A 24,029-nucleotide genomic window follows, 5' to 3' on the forward strand; every position below is an offset into this window, starting at 1 on the left:
AACTTGGACAATCTTAATCATGAAGTAATTGCAAAATATACATGTCATTCACTTCTCACAGAACCATTTTGTTAAAAATAAGAGGCAATATTCAGATTCACATGCATGCTCATCATAAAGCGTTGTTTGAAAAAACCACTCGAATCCACATCAGCATTATATTCAGCTTAAATATTTTAGCCCCAAACCAAGAATTCAGGTATCACATTTAATTTTCATTGTAATGCATATATTGGAAGGAAAAACTGTATTGTAAAATAACACATGGAAATACTGCTTTCTGTACAGGTGATCAGGGAAAAAACATGAAAAAGAAAACCCATGGTACTGGGTTTGCTGTCGAAAAAAATATGTGGTTCCTTGTGCTTGAGCGGAGCAAGATTTGTTGAGAAGTGTTTCTATCACACAGAGAACAAGCAAAGAAACAAACAAGGTGCGGGTAGCCCACAAGAGGGCTACGTGTTCTGGAGTTTATTTCCTCAGTTATCACTTAACTAATCACTCTCCATAATTTTTGTTTCTAGAACTTTCTTCTTTATCAGCGATTACTGAAGCGAGAGAATGATACTTCACCAAGATGGAATGACAGATTTTAGCCTACGTGTGTCGTATATTCGGAGCTGGTAATTACTTAAAGTAAGGAGAATATGACATATCAAACTTAAAATTGTTCACTTTTTAAACACTGAAATAAATGGCAGGCAAAGACACAAAAAAATCACCAATTCTCAGCTTTTTTTTTTTTTTAAATCAATCCCTTTGTTTCTCTTCTTCTAGAAGATTCTACAAGCATAGGCTGCTGTGATGGAAAGTAACCTCACGACTCAGACACTTCTCAGCTTCACTGCACATCCTCGTCGTCTCCGTAGATTCACACTCAGATCCTTGCAGTGCCATGAACTCATTAGTCATAGTGATCAAACCCTTAGCTTCTGTGGAGAAATCCGGGCGACATTTACACAAGAAATCAAATTCATCATTTTTAAAATGATCTCATCATGGTGGCAACACATTATTATTATTATTACTATTTTAAAGTAACCCTTTGGAAAATTTTTACATGATACCCAAAGGCACTCGTTCACATAGGGGAGGGGGGTTGGCTGAAGAAGCAAAAATAAAAGTAAAAATAAAAATAAATAAAAATAAAAGCTATTGGGTAGGGAAAGAGAACCAAAAAGATATTAAAAGGATAACTGCTAAGCTTTAAAGTTATTTCTAAAATGGCACTTTTCATGTTGGTATAAAATCAAAGTGCTTGAAGATGAAATTTTTATGCATTTTTTTTAAAGCTGATCTTTAACCCCCTGAAAATAGGGAGTTAAAATGAGAACACTGATAGACACTAAAGCCTAGTGGCACTATGTAGTGGATGGTACTAAATGCTTTGATGGTATCTTTATTTATTTATCTTTATTATTTCTAATGCTGATCGACTTGCTTGATCTATCTATCATTAGTGAGATCTCCGATTCTTTACTAGAAAGTTACAGCTCATTTAAAATAGCTGGTAGATACAGAAAGCATAAATATACAGTCGATTTAAACACTGATTGTACTAAATGCACAATACAAAGAAACAAACAGAACACAAATGGTAACACAATAAAACTGTATTACATTTGTGCTTCAAATATTACAATACATTATATACAATAGTCCAAAATAAACATCTCATGCCAAGAGACACAAAAAAACGAATAGCAAGCAAAAAAATTCCAGCAATATGTACATCACTGTTTTCTGTTTTCTCTTTAATAATAAACATTCAGCTCTGAACCGGGGCAAGTTGACTACATACAGATGCAGTCTGCCTTTTATTCTGTATAAACCATCCTGCTTCCCTATATCCCTATATCTAAGCTATTCAGTAGGTTCCTGTGTCAATTCTTATATACAGGTGGAGCAAAAAAGATAAAAGGACGTAGTGCTATGTGTTCTCAACGGGGCGATGGCAGATCAGCGGACCTGGGGTGCATAACCTTCTTTCATTAAACCTTCCTCGTAGTCCGTCTGGCAAAGGATCATGTTATTCTTTAGGAAAAATTTGTCCCCGACACAAAATCTGCAAATATTGAGAAGTAAGTAAATAAGTAAATAAGTAAATAAGTAAATGGTACCCAAACTATTTTCCTCAGTTTTATAGATTTGAAGATTTATTTTTCAGAAACAGAAATAATAGCTTCACGTGGTAATTGTCTGAATCTGAAAGCTTGGTTTGGGACTTTGCCTTCATCATCAAAATTAGGCCATTTAATTTATTTGTTAAACCATTACACACAACATTTAAAATTCTACCTTTATACATAAAAATTGTAGGAAGGTAAATACTCCGGAGACTAAGGTTGGTCTTTCTCTCTCTTTTCTCTTCTTCTACCACATTAGAAAGAGAGAGAGAGAGAAAAAAAAAAACAATAAAGAACTGATCTATGTGTATGCTCATTAAAAGGAATCAAAGAATGATAATATTTCTCTAAGTATGGGAGATTTCATTGGTGGCCACTTATCCATAGAATGAAAACATAGAAAGTATTAAAAATAAATGGAAGAATTAGCAACTAGCCAATTTGAAGGCTTCCTTTTACTCTGTTATTGAGATGCGAGTGAAGGCTCCCAATGTGTAGGTGCTCATTCTGGACTGACAGTGCCCTTACCCTGGCACTCCGCCGCTGAGCCCCATCCCTCTGTTGGCGACAAGTTCACCAACTATGAAATCGTAGCTGTCATTTCTTGGAGCCCTTCCAATGGAGCCAAAGGGAGTAACCTGAATGAACTTCTAAATATTGGTGTGATAAGCAAAACTAGTTTCCAGTAGCTAATTATACATTTTATTTTATAAAGCATTATTTAATGTGCAGGACTGTGATGTTTTTAATAAGGGCTGTTTTTTTGTATAATTTCACAATCAGTGACACTTTGGACACAATTAAGGTCAGAAATAAATGCTTGCACTGTTTCCAGTACATTTAACAATAAAGTAGCTCTGGGGGGAATCTGTATATATATTTAATTGTCACAGTTTAACCTTCCAACAGTGGTGTTTGGTAGAGCTGACCCAGTAAAAGTCCTTGTAATTATACAAGGTGACCTCCCTGCTCTTTGATAGTGGTTGGTCTTTATCAGATAGTCAATTTCCAATGATGTTCAGGCAAAAATCTTAGAGGATAGATTAAATTGTGTCCTGAAAGCCACCGTCAGTGTTTTTTCAAGTTGAGGATTTAAATAGAGAGCAGTTGGACTGAATTACATTTGCAAAGACTGCAATGCTAGAAAAACAGTGAACCTATTTATTTTCCAACTGGGTAGCTTTGGAAATTTATCCTTAGATTAGCTAAGAAGATAGAGGGGAAAATAGTATGATAAAAAGAATAGATTGAAAAAAATTAGCTTTCATCTTAAAGGAAAATTGGTCTGCTTATTTGTAGAAGTTACTTTCTTTTCTTTTTTTTTTTCCCCATTCAAGATCATTGTCTGCTTGATTCCGTGAATTCAAAGTACAGGCTACGCGCTGATCCTGAAACCCCGGAGTTGGCTGGGTCCAAGGCTACTGGACACAATTAACATTCAAGTTTGGGGCTTTAAGTGTATTTTCTTTTTCTTAGTTTTAAGCTGTATGCTTTCACTGTTGCATTTAAAAATTGGTACTTGAATGAACTTGTTTTTATAGGTATTCTGACCACTCAGATATGTTGAATCAATGGAAATTTTCTCTCGCTGTACTGACTTCAATAGTCAAATTAGATATTTCTCCTTTGTGTGAGATTATAAAAATGGCAGGCAGAACACACATGATTGCTGTTTAAAATAATCACTTTATATTACTATTGAGGTTAATTTGGACTAATAAGCTAATAATAAAATATCACCTCATGAATAGATTCAATTACGTTCAAGCTGAGATTTCTGAATCACCCTCAAAACCAACTCATCTGGAAACCCTTTTGCAACCTTATCCTGTCTTAAATTTTGCTTCTGTTTCTTATCAAGCCCCCCAATCCCATTAGCCATAAATAAAAACCATGGTTTTCTGTGATATCATCATAGCTTGTCATTACATCTCGGGTCACTCTTTCCCCCAGAGGCGTGGAACTTCAGAACCTTTTTTTCTTTGTAGATGAATAAATTTAAGGTAATTATATAGTGAGAAAAATATGAAACCCTATGCCAGGGAACTTGCCCCAAGTTCTTCCTTGGTCACCTACCCAGAGCGAGGTCAGGCATGGGGCGCACTTCATACTATCCCTGCCTCAGTTTCCTAGGAGTAAGAGAAACAGCTACAGCCCTGGGCTGTGGGGAATCTGAATGAGAAGTAAGTGACAGGACAGTTGCGCTGTGATGAACCCGTTCCACTCCTTCCTTCCACCTGTGAGAACTGAAGACTAAATTTCAGTTTTTCTTGTTAGTCACACCAGTCCGCTTTGTACATTTGTAGGAAAAAATAGAAATAAAATAGGTGGACTCTTACCCCAGTGTTTGTGAGGTAGGCAAAATAAGCCACCTTTTATCACACCAAGTGTGTGTGTATATATAACCATATTTATTTCTTACTTCTAAACTAGAAAGGAAATATTATCATGGCCTCTTTCAGAAGAAAAACCCAAGGCTCCTACCTGGAATTTTAAATCACTCGCCCAAGTTTCTATAGCTAGAATATATATGTCAAGAAGAAAGAGAATAACCCCAAATTGTTTGGGTTTAAGCCTTTTCCTAGGGACAGAAGTGTGTAGACTACAAGTATAATGTGAAGACTGAACAGTTATACAAGCCTCTGTACTATCATTATTTCTTAGTATAACTGTACAAAAGTCTGTGTATTATACAATGAGAGGATATCTCATAGCTTTTTGAATGGGATGCAGAGAGAGAACAAGAGAAAGAGGAGGAAAGAAAGAGAGGAGAGAGGGAGGAAGAGAGAAGAGAGAGAGAAAGGAAATAGAGAAAGAGAGAAGAGAGAGAGGGGAGAGGAGAGAGAGGAAAGGGGAGACATGAGAGTGGAGAGAGGAGAGAGAATACATTTCTTTAAAATATTTCTATCTGAAATATTGTCACTAATATGTTGTCAAGTGGATAAAACACATTTTATGCGCCTTTCAATTTATACTTAAAGGTCAAGATGGAATAGAACACGAGTGAGGAATGTCACACTTACACATATAACTCAAATAAAACAGCCCTGACAGCTGTGGTTAGGAGCAGATTAAGATTGGTATGCAATTAAGATTGGCAGCGCCTTTAGAAAGGTTTCGTGTGTAAACAGGAAGAAATTAGAGAAACAACAACGCAGATATGAAATGCTTAACTAAATAGTCTATAACTGTGATTTTATAAGAAAGAGCAATTTCTAATGTTATGCAAAAGCTCCTTATGAGATCCAGCATTTTTAGAAAAAAATTATTAAAGTGGTGATGGCCAGAAGATACTGTAAATATAGGTTAGGCTAAAACTCTTGAAAATAAACTCATAGTCTTTCTAGTTATCTAATGCTCATTGCTGTGGTAGGGTTAGTTCAATTAGTTTTACCCTTGCTTGAAAAAATGTTAAGGAACAACAACAAAGAAAAGATATCTAATTAGACCATCAAATTATCTCATCTTGATGTTTTGGAATTAAGACTGTATTTAATTTCCAGATCTTTTAGAGTAATTCTAGTGGACTTCATTTGGTCTTAGAGACTCGAGGAGCATAGGGAATAAGTACGATTAATACGTCGTCCTTTTAAAATATGGTGCTTAGAGTAGTTTTGAACAGGTTATCAAGAGCCTATGCCAGGAAGCTTCCATATGTAATATACTTTTAAAGAAATGAAAACGTTTCCCTAAGGCTAATGACGGCCAGTGGTAACTAATTTTTATCCCCAAAACAATTCACAAAGAAGGGGTGTTCCAGGTGTATCTCCAGTGTCTCTACTTCCCTACTCAGTCCCCACAGCAAATAAGACGGAGCTTTCTCTACTGGGCTGCTGTCAGTAAGAGGTGCAGCCTGAACCTAAGCCCAAGTGTTCCTCTCACCTTAAATGAGCTTGGGAACAAACTCACTGTCTCTTCACGGATGGCCCGATTATCTTTACTCATCTCCTTCCCCAAACTCCACCTGTATCAACGAACCACTGCCCATACCCAGAATCCTGCTCTACTTTGCACAAGCCAACCTTCCTCTAACCCCATAGTAGTATCCATTCACATTCTTATGCCCCTAATCAGAAAATAAAATACTCCTTTGAAACAGGCCTGAGTCCAGAGAGTGAAACCCAACTCGGATGGCTCCAGTCCTGAGTCTCCATGTCCTAGCTGTGCGATCTTGAAAAAGCCTTTTAAATTTTCTGTAGCTTAGTCTGCTTATTCATAAATGAACCTAATCGTAGTATCTCCATGTGGAAGACTGTGAATATTAAATGACTTTGTTTACCTTAAAGTGACTAGTGTGGGAATCAGCACTATATAAGAATTTGCACAAAAATAACATTGTGGTGATAATCTTTTCATTAATATAATAGATGGTCTTAGCCAGGAATCCTTCTCCCTTTCTCTATCTAGTTAAATTCTAAATATTTAATCTACTTTCCATGCCATCAGTATTCCTCCACCTCCTGATTTTTCCCAAATCACTTACTTATTGGTATATCATTTACTGCAGCATTTCAAGTTTTTCAGAAATATATAACAGGTTTTCCAAACTGGACAGCAGTTTGAAGGTGAATTAACATGATGTTCTTTTCTCTGGACTCCTTTACAGAACCATCTCTAAACTGTCCTAGTATTTTAGGTGGGAATCAACAAATACAGACTCATTTTAGAACACAATGGTTTTAAGTAAGTACATGTTAGATCAATAATTTGTAGGTTTTATTTTTTTTTACTTTTATTCAGTGGCATTATTCTTTTCCAATTTCATCTTCACCTGGTCCTTTCTCTCTTCTTCTGCGCCCCTACCAAACTCGAGGTCTCTTAGCATCCTGAGTGGCTTTGTATTTCCTGAACACCTGGAATACTCAGAGCTCCATGTCTTGGTAAGCCGCAACACCTGCCTGGAAATATGATCCTTGGATCATAAGTCCCTGGCCCCTCATCTTCCCGGACTCCACCAGACACAACCCAACATCCCAGCCAGTTCTAGGAAGTTCCAAAAACTCAGCACATGTACTTTGATGTTTCCCTAAACTTCGAGAACAAATCTCTCTTTTCTGAGTATAGATCCCTGTGACCCTGATTATTCTCTTCTGTGAGTCCTTGATATCTTGTCTCTTGCAGAGCCCTGAACGCCTTTAAGAAAGAAACTAGACTTTATTCACCTCTGTTCCAAAGGGCCCAGCACAGTGTTTTTACACGTTAATCAGAGAAAGTGAAATGTCATGCAGCTCTTCAATTTGGGGAGATTTCATTATAAATAAGCATGTGATTCTTTTTCCCTTATAAATCAATTATTCAGATTTTCTTTTTTTCTTTGTTTTTGTATTGGGGATTGACACTAGAGACATTCTCCCTCCAAGATGTACTTCCAGGCACTTCCATGTAGTCCCAGGTATTTCCAGACACTCGACTTCCAAGATGTACTCTCTCCTTCCCTTTTTTACCTTCCTTCTTTCCTTTCTTCCTTCCTTCCTCCCATCTTTCCTTCTTTCCTTCCTTACTTCTGGCTGACCCCCGGGGGCATTCTTCCTCTAAACTACATCCTCAGCCCTATTTTAGTTTGTATTTTGAAACAGGGTCTCCCTAAGTTGCTGAGGCTGGCCTTGAACTGCGATCTTCCTATCTCAGCCTTTCAAGTACCAAAATTATAGGCAGGTGCCACACCCACTAACTACTTTTACTAAATTTTTTGAGAAGGAGGAACTTCCTCACCTTTAAGAAATGAATCTATTATATAGATTTTTAAATTCTCAATGAGATTCAAATTATCATGAGAGACTCTAAATACCCTTTTTCTTGTTCTAAATAGTTTTATTTTTTAAAAATTCATAGTTCACATTTTTTCCCATATTCCTCTAAAAAAAGCAAAGAAGGTACGGATAAGTAAAACCAATACTGAAAGGTCATTGTTGTTACTATATTAATATTACTATTTTTTAGACATTTGCAAGTACTTTAGGTCCTTTTTGTCATTTATTTATTTATTTATTTGTTTATTTATTTATTTATTTATTTATTTTTGGTACTGGAGATTGTCCCCAGGAACATTCTATTTCTGAGCCACCCTCCCAACCATTTTTATTTCTTATTTTAAAGCAGGGTCTTGCTAAATTGCTGAGGCTATCCTCTGACCTACAACCCTTCTATCTGCACCTTCCAATTACTGGGATCTTAGATTCCCACACCACCTTAGATCTTCATGATATTTTGATTTAAAAGTTAAGATAAAGTTATGGCTGAGTGAAATTCACAAACATTTATAATTTCATAATTTCCGAGGTGAATAAAGCATGCTTAAGGGAAAAATGCCCGTAAGTTGCCTATGTAGGTTATGTTTGTCTTGGAAATGTGCAAAACTGTAGCCAGGATTTGGCTACTGGAGGGTCAGGCTTATGTGAGATGGGGCTTTGCTTTGAGGGGTTTCCCAGGCAAACTTCCAGGTAAAAGGAGAAGGCCCTATGTCAAAAGCCTTCTGTATTCAGGGTAACAAAATCTGTCTGCTCTGCTTGACTGATGAAGATTAGCTGACTTCTTGCATTAAGGAAGTTTGTCTTGTAGGGGCCAAAGTGACAAGATAATAACTAAGTGCTAATTGTGCAGAACCAGCACTAAAGATATGCAGCCCCATTATGGCATTAATAAATGAAGCGAACACAGAAATATATGAGGGGCTTTAATAATGATGCTAGAATAGTATTTTGCAGCAATAAGCATGTGAACAGTTTTAGAGTCCAAGTTTAGGAGTGTTTGTCTTCCTTGACTGAGTTCTCTTGAGGGGACAGACTTCATTGTGAATGCAACTCTTTATTTCGTCGGTGAAATAAAATTGATACACGATTTGTAAGTAGCATTAGCCTCCTACAATTACTTGGCATCATAATAGAATTTAGGCTGAGTTTAGCCCTTGTGTGATGTCTTCATCTTTGGTATAGAATGTAGATAAAATAGAAAAGTCTCCCCTGATAGGAAAATGGGCCAAGAACAGAAGTAGGCACCTCTTTTAAAAGAAGAAATACCAAAGGGCCACTACGAATCAAATAAACACCAGTTAGAAGTTAGAATGAGGTAGCAGTTTTCATTCCTAAAGGTAACAAGAGTTTTTTTTTTTTTAAATAATGATTCCCAGTTAGAGAAAACGTGAGGAATGAGTATATTTTGTACATGTGAGGCGCCAGAATTATTGGTATAACTTTTTCTGAAAAGCATCTTAGCAATGTTTAACATAAGCCTTTGACTGCTGTGTTCTATGTCTGATTAATTATGCTACTGTGCATTTACCTGGAAATTAGTATTTCTTGGCTTTTAGAGCCCATATTGTATTGACAGTATAAATACCTTTGAAGAAATAGTCTACAGATCAGAGATAAGAAGACAGTTTTGTTTTACTTTTACTTCCCCTACTCCCTGGTACTGAGGATAGAACCAAAGACATGCTGGCATTGAGGCACATCCCCAGCCTGTTTTATTTTTTATCTTGAGACAGGTTTCACTAAATTGCCCAGGCTAGCCCCAAACTTTGGGCCCTTTTGCCTCTGATTCCCAAGTCACTGGATTATAGGTGTTCTATAGGGAGCCTAAAAAACACTTATTTAAAGTGCAATGTTCAATTTATGAAGCTGAATGTGAAATAGCTGAAAATATCTTTAACTTTTAATGGCAGGAAAAAGGTACATAATATAAATTAAACGAAGCCAGGTGTGGTGGTGCACAGCTATAATTCTAGTGCTCGGCAGGCTGAGACAGGAGAATCCCAGATTCCAGGACAGCCTCCAAAACTTAGTGAGAATCTCAACAAACTAAGCAACAGCGTCCCGTTACCAAATAAAAAGGCAGCTCAGAGGTAGGATGACTCTGGGCTTAACCCCAACTTCATAAATAAATAAATATTAAGGGAGAATCTCAACATCAAACAATGAACTTTTTTTCCTGAAACTTATTTTTAAATGTTCCTTAAATGGGAGTGTAATATAAAGTAGGTAGAAAACCTTATGGCCGACTATATACAAAACGACTACATACAGTGTGATTGGGAATGTTCCTCAGCATGTTCTATTTGTTTTGACTTTTCTGCCATGAAGACATAAGCCCTCATAGGAAGAACTGCATGAACATTATTACTGCACAAGCCTCAGCTGTGCTGTTTGTGGCTGCCAAGGTGAACCAGCGTGGCCAGTAAACAATGGTAGTCAGCATTTAGTTAACGCACCTTTAACCAAGTATACGTAGCCGGTGTGGCGGTGCAGGACTGAAATCCCTGTAGTTAGGAGGCAGTGACAGGAGGATTGCAGGTTCGAAGACCATCTCAGCGACTTAATGAGACTCTCTGCAACCCACCAAAACTCTATTTCAACAATAAAAATATATCTGGCGTGGTGGCACACGCTTGTAATCCCAGCATTCAGGAGGCTGAGACAGGAGGATTGAGGTTTGCAGACAGCCTTATTGAGGCCCTTTGCAACTCAGTAAGACCCTATTTCAAACCACAGAATAAAAAATAGGGCTGGGGTGCAGCTCAGAGTTATGATGCCCTTGGGTTCAATCCCCAGTGCCACACACACACACACACACACACACACACACACGCACACACACACTATACACAAATGAATAAGCATGCATGTAAGTGTCTATAAAGTGTGGCTGTGTTTATACATCCATATTCTTGCAACATGTGGATTGGTGGATTCATATTTAAACAAATGTCATAGTCACCTGAATTTTAATCTACTTGGACTTCAAGCATTTGCTGAGAAAAATAAAAATATATAGTGGCCTAAAGTATTGTCTGGGTAAAGGTGATGTTAGAAGGAACATTGGGCCCTATTCTAAATATCTACATTTAGCAAGAGACACTATTGAAATTTACATCTTGTAGAAAAATTGAATCAATGGGATATAATTTGATCAAAGTAGGTTATAAAAGAATCTTCCAAAACCTATTATATTACTAGGACTTAATATAAATTATTCTATTTGACTTTCAAGCTTTGCAAGACTGGTATCCATTTTTATGGGTATGGAAAAAAAACTCAAGAAAGCCAGACATGGTGGTGTATGAAATCCTAGTATTTGGGAGGCTGAGACAGGAGGATTGCAGGTTCGCGGTCAGTGTCAGAAAGTTGGTGAGGTCCTCTACAACTTAGGGAGACGCTATATCAAAATAAAAAAGAATAGCTGGGCGTGGTGGCGCATGCCTGTAATCCCCGCGCTTGGGAGGCAGAGACAGGAGGATGGCGCAGGTTCGAAGCCAGCCACGTGCGCTGGCTTAGGAGACCCTGTTTCCAAATAAAAATGTAAAAATAGGTCTGGGAGTGTAGCCCAGAGGTAGAAGGGCTTCCAGGAACCCCAGTACCACCAAAAATAATAATAATAAAATAAAAATAAATAAATAAATAAATAGAGAAAGAAAGAAAGAAAGAGAGAGAGAAAGAAAGAAAGAAAGAATAAAATAGTGCTGGGTGTAGAATGGAGGTAGAATGCCCCTGGGTTCAATCCCAAGTACCACATACAGAGGGAAAAGTTTAGTTGAAAATGCTCTTCTCAATCAACTATTGCAAAATATGAAGTTATTATTGCCCTTTAAAATCTTTTCTTTTTTCTCATTTTTTTATTGAAATCCATCAAGTTAAGTGCCATACACCTGCAATCCCAACACTTGGGAGACTGAGACAGGAGGATCACAGGTTTGAAGCCAGTCTCAGCAACTTGGAGGTTCTTGAAGCCAGCTTGCAAGACTCTGTTTCAAAATTAAAAAAAAAAAAAAACTACTAGGGGGTGCAGCTCAGAGGTAGAATGTCCGTGGGTTCAGTCCCTAGTAACATCAACCGCAACAAAAAATCCAAGTGCTAATTTTTAAAATATTTTGCTTTTAATAAGATGATAGCACATTTTTAATATTCTGAAATTCTCTGTATTTATCATATCGAACAAGTGCCAGTAGTATAGAGTTCCCACTGAAAATAAGAGAACAACTTTCAGGGGGAAAAACTGGGATTAACTCATGATGCTTTTGAGTTGGGAGAGTTTTGAAACTGACTAATCTGGCTGCTGTCCATTATAAGTGAGTAAACTGAGGCCAGAGAAGGACTGTGATTAGCTCATGGTCATGAAGCCAATTTGTGGCAGAACTCAGCTAAGAACTTAGCCTTCCAGATTCTCTGTGCCTTGCTACCTCTCTAACCCTGAGGCTTTTTAATTATTAGTTATATCTGTATTTGAAAAGATGCAAGGCAACTTTAATATATATATATATATATATATATATATATATATATATATATATATATATACACACACACACACATATATTAAGGTTTAAATTTTAACTTTTTTTTTTTTTTTTGGTGGTACTGGGGTTAGAACCCAGGGGTTTTCTACCTCCGGGCTATACTCCCAGACCTTTTTTATATTTTATTTGGAAACAGGGTCTCACTAGGTTGCTGAGAGCCTCACTAAGTAGCTGAGGCTGGCTTTGAACCTGTGTGATCCTCCTGTCTCAGCCTCCCAAGCACTGGGATTACAAGCATGAGCCACCACATCCAGCTTAAATTTTGACTTTAATGAAAGGTTATAAAAGAATCTTCAAAAACCTATTGTATTACTAGTACTTAATATAAATTATTTTATTTGACTTTCAAGCTTTGCAAGACAGGTTATCAGTGTTTCCATTTTTATGGGTATAGAAAGTAAACTCAGAGAGCCAGGCACGATGGTGCACGTTTGAAATCCTAGTACTTGGGAGGCTGAGACAGGAGGATTGCAGGTTCGCGGCCAGTCTCAGAAACTTAGTGAGGTCTTCTGCAACTCAGGAAGACCCTACATCAAAATAAAAAACAACAGAATAGGGCTGAGTGGAGCTTGGAGGTAGAATGCCTCTGGGTTCAGTCCTCAGTACCACACACAGAGGGAAATATATATATATATATATATATATATATATCTTTTAATTAAGGTTATATATATTTTAACCTTGTCATTTATATATTTAAATCCAGAAATGAAGAAGTAGGGCAACTATAAAAATTACTTGCTACAATTTTTTTTTTGTTAAGTTTGCTTTGATGCCAATCCATCTACTCATAGAGGTATCAAGAAAAAGCAAAGATATTTAACTTGTTGAAAGACAGAAAAAGGGCAAAGAGGAAAATGAATAATAAGAAGCCTAAAAGATGTGTGTCCCTCGCTGAACCATAATGCATTTTGTTGAAAGTTTGTCTCGACACCTTGTTCCTCGGGGGCTTGATCCGGGCACTGGATTCATGTTTGCAGAGAAGAATCTCTTTACATATAGAGTACCAATACCCCTCCCACCTACTCAATCAAGGGCCGGAACGAGCGTGTTACCGTGTGGGAGGCTCAAACGCAACGTGCTCACCTCTGGTTACAGAGCTGACAGGCGAAGCAATCCAGGTGGTACACATTGTCCTTGGCACGCATCACCATCTCAAAGGCGGGGATGAGCTTACTGCAGGCCGCACAGTTCCCCGTGACACCGAAAAGCCTGAAACAACAAGCAATTCTCATTTACACGCAGGAGTATCTGGGCCCATGGATAGAGAGGACGCTAATGCACCCGGGAAAGCTATCTGTACACGGTGCCTTATGAGATACACAAGTGAGTTTTATCCTAGGTGCATACAGAAATATTCTGCCGCAATACATTCTCCGCTGACCTTTCTTGATGAAAATCACATCTTGTTTGTAAAGAAAAGGGAAAAGCAAATACATTAGGCGGTTTACCTAACGGCACCCAAACAGAAGTCAATAGGGGTGAATTCGCAGCAAAAAAAAAATAAAAAGAAAAAAGAAAAGAAAATCTACTTGTTAGAGGTACAGCGAATATAAAAAGCAAAGTAACTTAGATCTTGACGTTATAAATATTCTACTGGAAAAAGAACCCATTTGAATGACTCATTTTTCTTTGACATTTAGATACTAAAAAGGGTTGCCATTATTATTAAAGAAACATTCATGAACAAGCCATTTAAATAGTCAAAAACACAGAGGTGCACGCACCTTTTTGCCCTATACCATGGTTATAGCTATGATTATGTTATTCAGGAAGGACATTAAAGTAAATGAGGCTGTAAACTATAGATAGCATGGCCAGGAATTGAAGCATAATATACTGTCAGAACCACCGGAATTGGCTGGAAAAGCAAAGGTAGTCTTTAAAAATCCTATTTGCTGTAGATACCTGGAAATAGTCATCGTAAAATAACCTTAAAAAGGGTCCAAAATAAAAACGGCCTATCATTTCCAAATGGAAGAGAATATTTTCCCCATTTGCATCGGCGATATTTAAGCCACGTTTCTTCGGAGTTGCTAATGGCGGTGAGGAATTATTGCAAATACGATTTTGTGCATAACACTTGAGGTACTTCTTAACTCGGAAGCCAACTAGATGCAAAACGCCACATCTTCCCTTTCTCCTTTTTTTTTTTTCACCATCAGGCTGACAGGAGAAAAATATAATGGATCTCCTGGGAAAGACCAAATTAAAAGCAGTTCTAAACTAATGAATTCAAAGGTGCTGTGGAGAAAACTCATGTTGGTTATAAAAATGTACTAAAAAAATCTTGGCCTTTTATTTTATGGAATTGAAGGATAATATACGAACATGTAGGAGTCTGTCTTCTTCATGCTTTCTGTTGACCTCAAAATAAGTCTTTGCTGAAGGTATACATACTCATTTTGAAGTTTATAGCTATTTTTTTCCTCCCGGGATTATGATAATGGTCGCAGAGTCATTAGTGGGTGAAGGGTTTGTAAATACCTAGAAGAAGGTACAATAAAGGTTCTGCCTACGTCTTAGAGACTGTCTCTGGAAAATGGTAGGCATCTTGAGGGTAGAAACCTCATGCCTTTCCTACACAGCTTGCTACTGTACTCTGAGTACCTGACCCAAAGTAAGCAGGGCTCATATTCAAGATTGAATTCAAGAGTGTCAGACACTTATCTCCCTTTGGGAATTAAACAGCTACTTTAATATTCTTATCTGAAGCGGGTGAGCTCAAGTAACTTTTATGTTCTCGGTTTATAAGCCGTATTTGGAGAAAGAACTTTTTCTCTACCAAAGAACTTGGTGGAAAGTGTACTATTTTGCAAACTCCTATAGACACCATTAAAAATGTAACCGTCGCAAACCACAGCGTCCGCCCTGCTCTTCTGCGAACAGAATTTTCTGGCTTGTTTTAACATTTCATCTTACTCCTGAGTGGGTGGGTGCCGCACAAGCTGTCTGGGAGTCACAGCGCTCACGGGGGCCATTTGTTTCCTTTTCTTGTTATTTTTGAGAAATAAGGAAAACTTAAAAGTTTTTATTCCACAAATAAAGGCTCACCCATGGGTATAAAATCTGGCTAATAGGAGATAAAGCCATGGTTAAGAATTACTCTGTGCGCTCATACTAATAAACATACACACACACACACACACACACACAATGCCACTTTGAAATTCTGGACATAGTTCCCCCCAATTTCAATTGCTCTTGCTCTCTGAGCATTTATCAGCTACCTGATTAGAATTTGTTTCCACACAAACCATTGATCATCAGCCTATTACTAGGCAAATGACAGTTAATTACCCACTACATTAACCACTGGGACCTGAGACCTGGTTCTGCGGCCATCAGTCAACATGATGAATGTGGCATGTTCGGTAATGCATGGGCAGCCCTGAGCTGACTGTTATGCTGAGAACAACCCTCCATCTCACTTCCAGGCCCAGGAAAATCTATGGCAATCTGCATAATTACAAGCTCTGGGTTAATAACAGACAAATGATGTGCTGCATCTAAACAAAGTCCTTGGAATGGTCCCGGTCTCTGGTGGCTGCCTGGACGGCACATGGCCACTGGGAAACATCCTAGTACAATGTGCGGGGAGACAGTTCTCAGACATTACGGCCTTCCAATTTGTTGCCCTCCAATTTATGGATTCTGCATATGTGATTTTTAATCATTAAAGGACTCTTGAAGCAATATTATCTTAATTATTCTCTGCTGTAACCAGGGAATTAGGCTTCAGATAAAATTTTCTTCTTCCGTGCACTTTCTCTGCCTGGCTGGAGGCTCCATCAGTTTTCATCTACACCTGGACTCTGAAATCCTAATGATGAATTATTGCCCCTTTTCCTAAGAGGGTGAACCTTACAATGGAACATTTTACTGAACTGTCAGCTGACAGAGTGAGCGCGGAGATGCGGAAATCTGATCTAATTTACTGCAAAACGATGCATCTGTTAGACTCTGGCCGCGGTCGTGTCCGAGGATCAGGAAACCACTCCATAGACATGTCACTCTCTCCTTTTTCTCAGGGGGGCAGACCCAAGAGTCCCCGGGCAAGGAAGTAAAGCGGAATTTTATAAAGGGGGGGGGGCTTGCTAATGTCTGATGTTTCCCTTCGGTTGTCGAGCATGACACCTGGGTTCCTGGGCAAAAAGAATTTTCATCTACATCAATGAGACTCAGGGCACGCTGAGGGCCCTCATTTGAGGACTTCTCTTTTTTCAGAGGTGTGGAGGAAATATACAAGAGGAGGCCCTTAATGACCATATTCAGTTAGACAAGTTATAATCCTGGAAATTCTTTTAAACTCCTCAGCGCCCCTCCCACCCCACATCTGCATTGTTTATGCCCACGCGCCTGTCTGAGGATAAAGCTGATCCACGTTTCTCTGTAAGCTAGAAATCTCCTTAACCTGTTTGTGATACTTACACAGTCTTACCATCTATATAAGAAGAGAGCCTCAGAGCTCTTACTCGAATATCGAGATCGACAAAGCTCTATTTAGAAACGCGTCATTTTGAAATGTGGACCTAAGTTCATGATAGTGGGTCAGCACAAAAATGTATAGTAAGGGAAAAAAATAAATAAATAAACTCATTGACCCATTTTGCTTATTTGAAGATGTGTCATAGATTCTTAAGGCAGGACAGGGGTTCATTTGCCTCTTTATGGACGAGATTATTTCCTTGTCATTCGTATCCATAGTGGGCTTTAAGAAACAACTTTTACTTTGTTTCTGACACTCGGCCAAAGGCTGACCTACTATATAAAGGGTGAAAAGTGCCACCAATACGGCGTCAGGGCATGTGACTGTGGGAAATCCCAAAGGACGTCTGCCCCTTTTCCGTTTCATTGTTTTGCTTTCAATACCTGGTATCGCCACTCTTAAAACAGACACAAAAATTAAAAACCAAACAAACAGGGAACTTCCTCGTGCAAGGACTCCATTTCTTTACCAGCTTGCTGTCCCTCCCCTCACTGTAGTGAGTGTGAACAGAGAATTGTTTAGTGAATGTGTGTGTGTGTGTGTGTGTGTGTGTGTGTGTGTGTGTGTATGTGTACAGCAAAGCTAGAGCTAGGACAGTGCGTGTTTATGTATTTTCAAGGCACCCTGAGCATTTTGCATTTTTACTCAACGCTCAGAACCTCCAGCGGCATAGTCATAATCAGATGGCCTCTGTATGGTTTAGCGTGCATCCATTTCTAAAGTTCCTGGAGGCGGGAGCCAGAGAAAAACTCAAGACATATAATCATTTAACATAGCAATAATAAATACGGCTTACTACAGGCACCAGGGAAAATGAGTGTTCTTGCTTTAGTATCTTATTTCATAACACCAGATATTTCTATAGATTTTTTTTTTTTTAACCAGGTCGGTGGCTCAAGTCACTAAATCAAATTCCCCCAAGCTACAGAAAACATAGTATTTGACTCAAATTAATTTATTATTTGGGAGAAAAATGCACAAATGAACAGCATTGCAGTAAACCTTAATTCCCAACAAAGCTCAAATTCTCTACTCAAGCAGACATTATTTAGTGACTTAAAAGCACATGAATTAAAAAATATATATATATAGATATATAGATATCTATATATATATTTCTAATATTGAGGCTCAGATTAGTTTGACTACCCTTTAATCTAGAGGATTCTCTTGAAATGAACAGAGACAGGAAAGTTTGGTTTTTTAAGGCTATAAAGTTGCAATCAATTGGAAAGATCTTTAACTTTTGGCTGCCGGCTGCTGGTTTTATTGAATACGCGGTGTAGGAAGGAACGGAACATTTTCACAGATTGAGAAGGACAATTACGCTTGCTTTTGTCTATTACAAATATGCTTCCCAGTGCCTTTCCTGCTGTACTCTTTAAACTAAGCGAGGGAGTGGTGGAAAATACAGACACTTGACATGGTCTGTTCTTTCAGTTTCAACTTGAAAAGCTTGCCCATTAAAGGGCTGAGGAGAGAAGGGATCGCCTCCCTCCCATGAGCCCTTGCGTGGGTTCCACTGTCAGAGAGGAAGATATCGTAGGCACTCAGAACAATAATAAAAAAAGCTGGACGTTTAAAAATCGAGGCAAACACAAGACATGGTTCACATGATCTCAAACCATGTTCCTAACTGCTACAAGTTAAGATGACCACAGATTTTCAGGATATATTTGTGTTCAAAGAGTTGTAATTTTCCCAATGTTAAGTTAGAAAATCTAAAGAATCGACCATATTTTAAAAGACTGAGGTATATCTCCTGTTTAAAAGAAATTTAGCAATTATTCACCTTATAATGAAGTACTTTTATTCCATGGTATCAACCCTAATTGAGCTTAAATATATTTTTTGTATATGATATTTTTTGACTAGTATAGGCATATCAGGCTAAAGAGACTCAGATATGCCATTTGGTGAAAAAAAATCAATATATGTTAATGTATATATTTATAGTATGTCTCAATACATACACACACATACACACACAAAACACCACAAAGCTAATACACTGATGGTAAAGGAAAGAAAAAAATGAGAAGACAAATTGAGTTAAACTTGCTAACTGCCTAACTACAATTTTAGTAGAATCTACCAAAGGCTTAAACTTACGTAGTTATGCACATATATAATAATAAAATACTATATGTAAATATTTTGTAAAATGCAACCTGATATAAAAAATTCCATTGTTCATGCTACAAAAAAACCTTTCAGTTCAATAAACCCCTTTCTGTGGGGTGCTAGGGATTGAACCCAGGGGCATTCTCCCTCCAAACCACACCTCTAGCTCCTTTTATTTTATTTATTTTTTTATTTTGAAACAGGGTCTTGGTAAGTGAACTCTTTTTTGGGGGGATACTGGGGATGGAAGAGATACACCCCCAGCCCTATTTTTTTTTATTCTTTATTTTGAAACAGGGTCTCACTGAGTTGCAGAGGGCCTCAGTAAGTAGCCGAGGCTGGCCGCAAACCGTGATCCTCTAGTCTCAGCCTCCCGAATGCTGGGATGACAAGCGTGCGCCACCACGCCCAGCTTGAACCTTTTTGATGAAAACAGAAGCCTGCAATGAGGCAGGTCCTGGACAACAGACTTTAAGAGGAACCTGGTTGCTCGCAGCCAAGCTCGCAGAGAGGTGGGCAGTGCCAGCGCAGGACTCCAGGGGGGCTCTAAGAGGTGTGTCCCCTGATGCAGCGGCAGGGAGGGTGACAGGTGAGTCACCACCGGAGTGACAGGCTGCATTTCAGGAGAGGAGAACTTGGAGGAGGTGAAAGAAGATTGTCTATGGCGGGCTGGGTCAGAGGATGAGCAGTGGCCCTTGCAGATGGTCAGGAATAGGGTTTATTTAAGGTGTGTGTGTGTGTGTGTGTGTGTGTGTGTGTGTGTGTGTGTGTGTTTCTGGAGATTAAACCCAGGAGCATTCTACTCTCATGCCACACTCCCAATCTTTTCATTTCTTATTTTGAAACAGGATGGTGCTAAGTTGCCGAGAGTCTTGTTATATTGCTGAGGCTGGCTTTGAACCTGTGAGCCTCCTGTCTCCACTTTCCAAGTACTGGGATTATAGACACGTGTACTACACTCAGTTTAAGACTATTTATTTATTTATTTATTTATTTATTTATTTATTTATTTATTTATGGTACTGAGGATGGAACCCAGGGGCACTCTACCTCCAAGCTACACCCTCAGTCTATTATTTAGTCTTATTTATTTATTTTTGCAGTACTGAGGATGGAACCCAGGGGCGGTCTACCTCCAAGGTATACCCTCAGTCCTATTTTTTAGTCTTATTTATTTATTTTTGCAGTACTGGGATGGAACCCAGGTGCATTCTACCTCCCAGCTACATCCCCGGTCCTATACTTTTCATTATTTTTATTTTTTGAAACAGGGTCTCACTGAGTTGCAGAGGGCCTCACTAAGTAGCTGAGACTGTCTGCAAACCGTGATCCTCCGGTCTCCGCCTCCCGAATGCTGGATTCCAAGCGCAGGGCACCACGCCCAGCTTATTTATTTATTTTTAAATGGTCGATCTGATAGCCAGCACTTGGGCCGAAGTTCGGTGGAGTGGCGAAAGCCAGGCAGCCTGGACAGATGACCGCAGCCTGGAAGACTGGGGCTTGGTGTTCCTCCTGTTCGTATTTTGAAGAATGTCATAGAAATGTCATTTCTCTTCAGCACTCAGACAAAGCCACAGAACAGCACCAAAGGCAGGAGGCTGTGCACTTAACATCCGAATTTAGATACGCTCCAGTGTGGCAGGCACACCGCATTTCAAGTCAGAAGGCTCATTTCTACCGTCTCTCCATCTTCTGGCCACCAGTGGACACATGATCAGCCACAATATGGCGAAGAAAGTCACAGTATAAGTTAAAAGTTATTCCCCAGCCGGGCATGGTGGCACACTTGTAATCTCAGCATTCGGGAGGCCGAGCCAGAAGGATGCTGGTTCACTGCCAGCATCAGCTGTCTAGTACCCGCCACCCCCCAACACACAGTTATTTCCCAACTGGAGAAAGTTTATGCTCTATTTTGGGGAGGGATTCTTTTTTCTGCAGTACTGGGGATGGAACCCAGGGGCACGCTACCTCCGAGCTACATCCCCAGCCCTGTTTTTTGTTCTTTATTTTGGAACAGGGTCTCACTGAACTGCAAAGGGCCTCACCAATTAGTAGCTGAGGCTTGCCACGCACCACGATCCTCCTGTCACAGCCTCCTGAATGCTGGGATTACAATCTTGTGCCACCATGCCCAGCTTGGCGGGTTTCTTGAGTTCTAGATTTAATACTCTGTTGGCAACAACAGAAAATTTAAAAAGGACTGCTAAAGGCTCTGTGTGGGGGAGAGCTTGCCTAGCCGGCATGAAGCCCTGGGTTGCATCCCGGCGCTGCAAAAAATATTAATATATATATATTCCGTATATTTAATATAAATCTATTAAATTATTAACATAAACATATTAAAATATAATATATAAAATACATATTTTATACACAAAATATATGTATATCTTTCCGCAATACTAAAATGAAATGACAGGTTAAAGGTAAGCAAGTTTGATGAAGGCCTCTAGGTATCTTATAGCAGGCAAAGAAATGATGATAAAATCTGTCTAGGAAGACTCAAGAGACACTAAATAACAAATCTCCCTCTAGAGATTTGTTTCTGTCCCTGAACAAAACAGCAGAAGACTCCACACCCTGCTTCCACAAAGTTTCAGCATCCTGTTGGTTCCTTTCTCACCCCCCATCGGCCAAGCTAATTCCCGTCCCCCTGGCTGTCCAACGGTGTGGTTTGGGTATCCCGCAGACACGGGAGACCATGAACATCCTGACGGGTAGCTAACCCACACTGAGATATACTCCAAGTGTGGCGCACACTCCAGATTTCAAAATTTCACACAGGAAAGTAGATTTTCAAATACCGATTGCCCACTGAGATGACAATCTTTCGGACACACTCTATTACATGAAATTTTTGGCAAAATAATTTCACCTCCTCATTTTAAAGAAAAAAAAATCTTCCTTGGTTACCAGAAAGGTTAAAAATAACACATGAATCAGATTACATTTTATTGGACAGCGTGGGTCTCTGGCCAGAATTTTCCTTATACCTCTAGATAGATGAAAATGATAACTTTCAGACAATTGGAAATCTATAATTTCATAGCTGGTATCTATCTTAGAAATTTCCCTCTAGTGTTCTTTTCCTAAAAAAATGGAAAAAAATACATATGGGCCAGAGATATTGTATTCTACCCTAATACCTCTGCCATTCACATGAATCACTTTGAACAGACTCGTAATCTGAAATAGTTGCCTACTCGATGTTAATTCCTCTCTAAATTCGCTAATTTTCGGCTCCATCAAGGCAGCAACCAAACTATATAGAAAAAAATGTGGGCTGAGGCTTCCACTCCCTGGACCTGCCTTAGTGCTCTTACTAAAGAAAGCAGAAAATACCCCAGGTCTGCACACACGATCCTGCACAATTACTTAATACCAGGGCGAACGCAAGTACCGGTCTCTTCTAGATGTCGTCTTTTTCTTGCTTTGGTGAAGAGTGCCTAGGTTTCTGACCTGACAGAGTACAAGAGCTGACCAGAGCCATGGTCTTTCTTTCCTCATCTGGCTCCGCTCAAAGTTGCCAAAGGTGTTTAAATGTGATATTTTCATTTTTAACAAATAATCAGTGTTTCCTTACACCAATTCTTCCGGAGCTACATGAGCAGGTGTTAGCCCTATTTATGATCACTGCAGTAGTCTGTTGGGAAAGGCTTTTCAGAGAAAATTGAATATTTTTCCTTCAATATTTGGTGAGGATAATACATCTGGGCAAATATGGCAATTGTACCAACATTTCACAGAATCACAAAAATCTGAGCCTCAAAAGACTCTTTCCAAGTTTTTAGATGTAGTTATGAAAAGAACTAAAATATTCAAAAGGAGAAGAGAGAGAGAGAAACATATTTTTAAAATAATAGAAACAGCCAGGCATGGTGGCCCAAGCTTGCAATGCCAGTACTAGGGAGGCCGAGACAGGAGGGTTACAGGTTTGCAGCCAGTCTCAGCAACTGAGCAAGGCCCTGTTTTAAAATAAAAAGAGGTGAGTGTGTAGCCATGAGGTGGAATGCCCCTGGGTTCAGTCCCCAGTAATGGAACACACACACAAAAAACAAACACACAGGATTAGAGGAGCTGGGTGTGGTGGTACAAGCCTGTCATCCCAGTACTAGGGAGGCTAAGACAGGAAGATTGTAGGTTTAAGGCCAGTCTTTGCAATTTAGCGATATCCTTAATAACTTTACCTTGTTTCAAAATTAAAAAATAAAATAAAATAAAGTAGGGCTGGGGGAATAGCTTGAAGGTAGAATGCCCATGGGTTCCATCCCCAGTACCACAAGAAAAGAAGAGGCATAACTTAGAGATATAATGCTCCTGGGTTCAATGCCCAATACCATGAAATAAGAAATGTAATTTCTTTTTTTGTGTATGTGTGGTACTGGGGATGGAACCCAGGGGCATTCTACCTCTGAGCTACATCCCCAGCCCTATTTTTTATTGTCTTTTTTTTTTTTTTTTTGAAACAGGGTCTTCCTGAGTTGCGAGTTGCAAAGGGCCTCACTAAGTAGCTGAGGCTGTCCATGAACTGCCATCCTCCGGTCTCTGCTTCCCAAATGCTGGGATTACAAGTGTGCGCCACCACGCCTAGCTGGGAATGTACTTTCTACATATATTTCCTTTGATATAACTGAGGAAGCTGTTAGTAGATCCAAATAAATTCTGGCCTGATTTCAGTCATAGTACAGTAAGTGCTAATTGGAACACATAACAAAACACTTTATAATAAAATTTTGTAACCAAGGCTGTTAAGAATTTTTTTAAGTGATAGTCTGTTCTATCTCAAGTTTCAAAATTTGGTCTATGTAAAATTGAATAGGTCGTTTTAGATGAAAACGTCTAAAGTGAGTAACACTTTCCTAATAATCAGTATTGAAGTCTTTTTTTTGTCATTAAATACTTTTTAGAGAACCATAATTACCTCCTCTTTGAATCGTTCTTCTTCACACTTTTCTTACCAAACACTATCTATAAAAGTGAATGAGAATGTATATAGAGGGGC

The 24,029-nt window shown here is 38.9% G+C and overlaps 1 protein-coding gene across 3 annotated transcripts in view; it reads right to left on the reverse strand.

Moving 5' to 3' along the window:
* Positions 1 to 1,959: 1,959 nt before the first annotated feature.
* Positions 1,960 to 24,029, reverse strand: part of LMO3 (LIM domain only 3) — a gene marked incomplete at both ends in the record, with an annotated part of 59,963 nt that continues 37,893 nt past the window's right edge. For all 3 annotated transcript variants that reach the window (XM_080705563.1, XM_080705561.1, XM_080705562.1), the window contains 2 exons: positions 1,960 to 2,065; positions 13,501 to 13,626. In XM_080705563.1, coding sequence (XP_080561689.1) covers positions 1,960 to 2,065; positions 13,501 to 13,626 — 232 coding nt within the window. The remainder of the gene's footprint in view (positions 2,066 to 13,500; positions 13,627 to 24,029) is intronic.

Source organism: Muscardinus avellanarius (genome assembly GCF_963383645.1).
Source record: "Muscardinus avellanarius genome assembly, chromosome: 11".
Taxonomy (NCBI): domain Eukaryota; kingdom Metazoa; phylum Chordata; class Mammalia; order Rodentia; family Gliridae; genus Muscardinus; species Muscardinus avellanarius.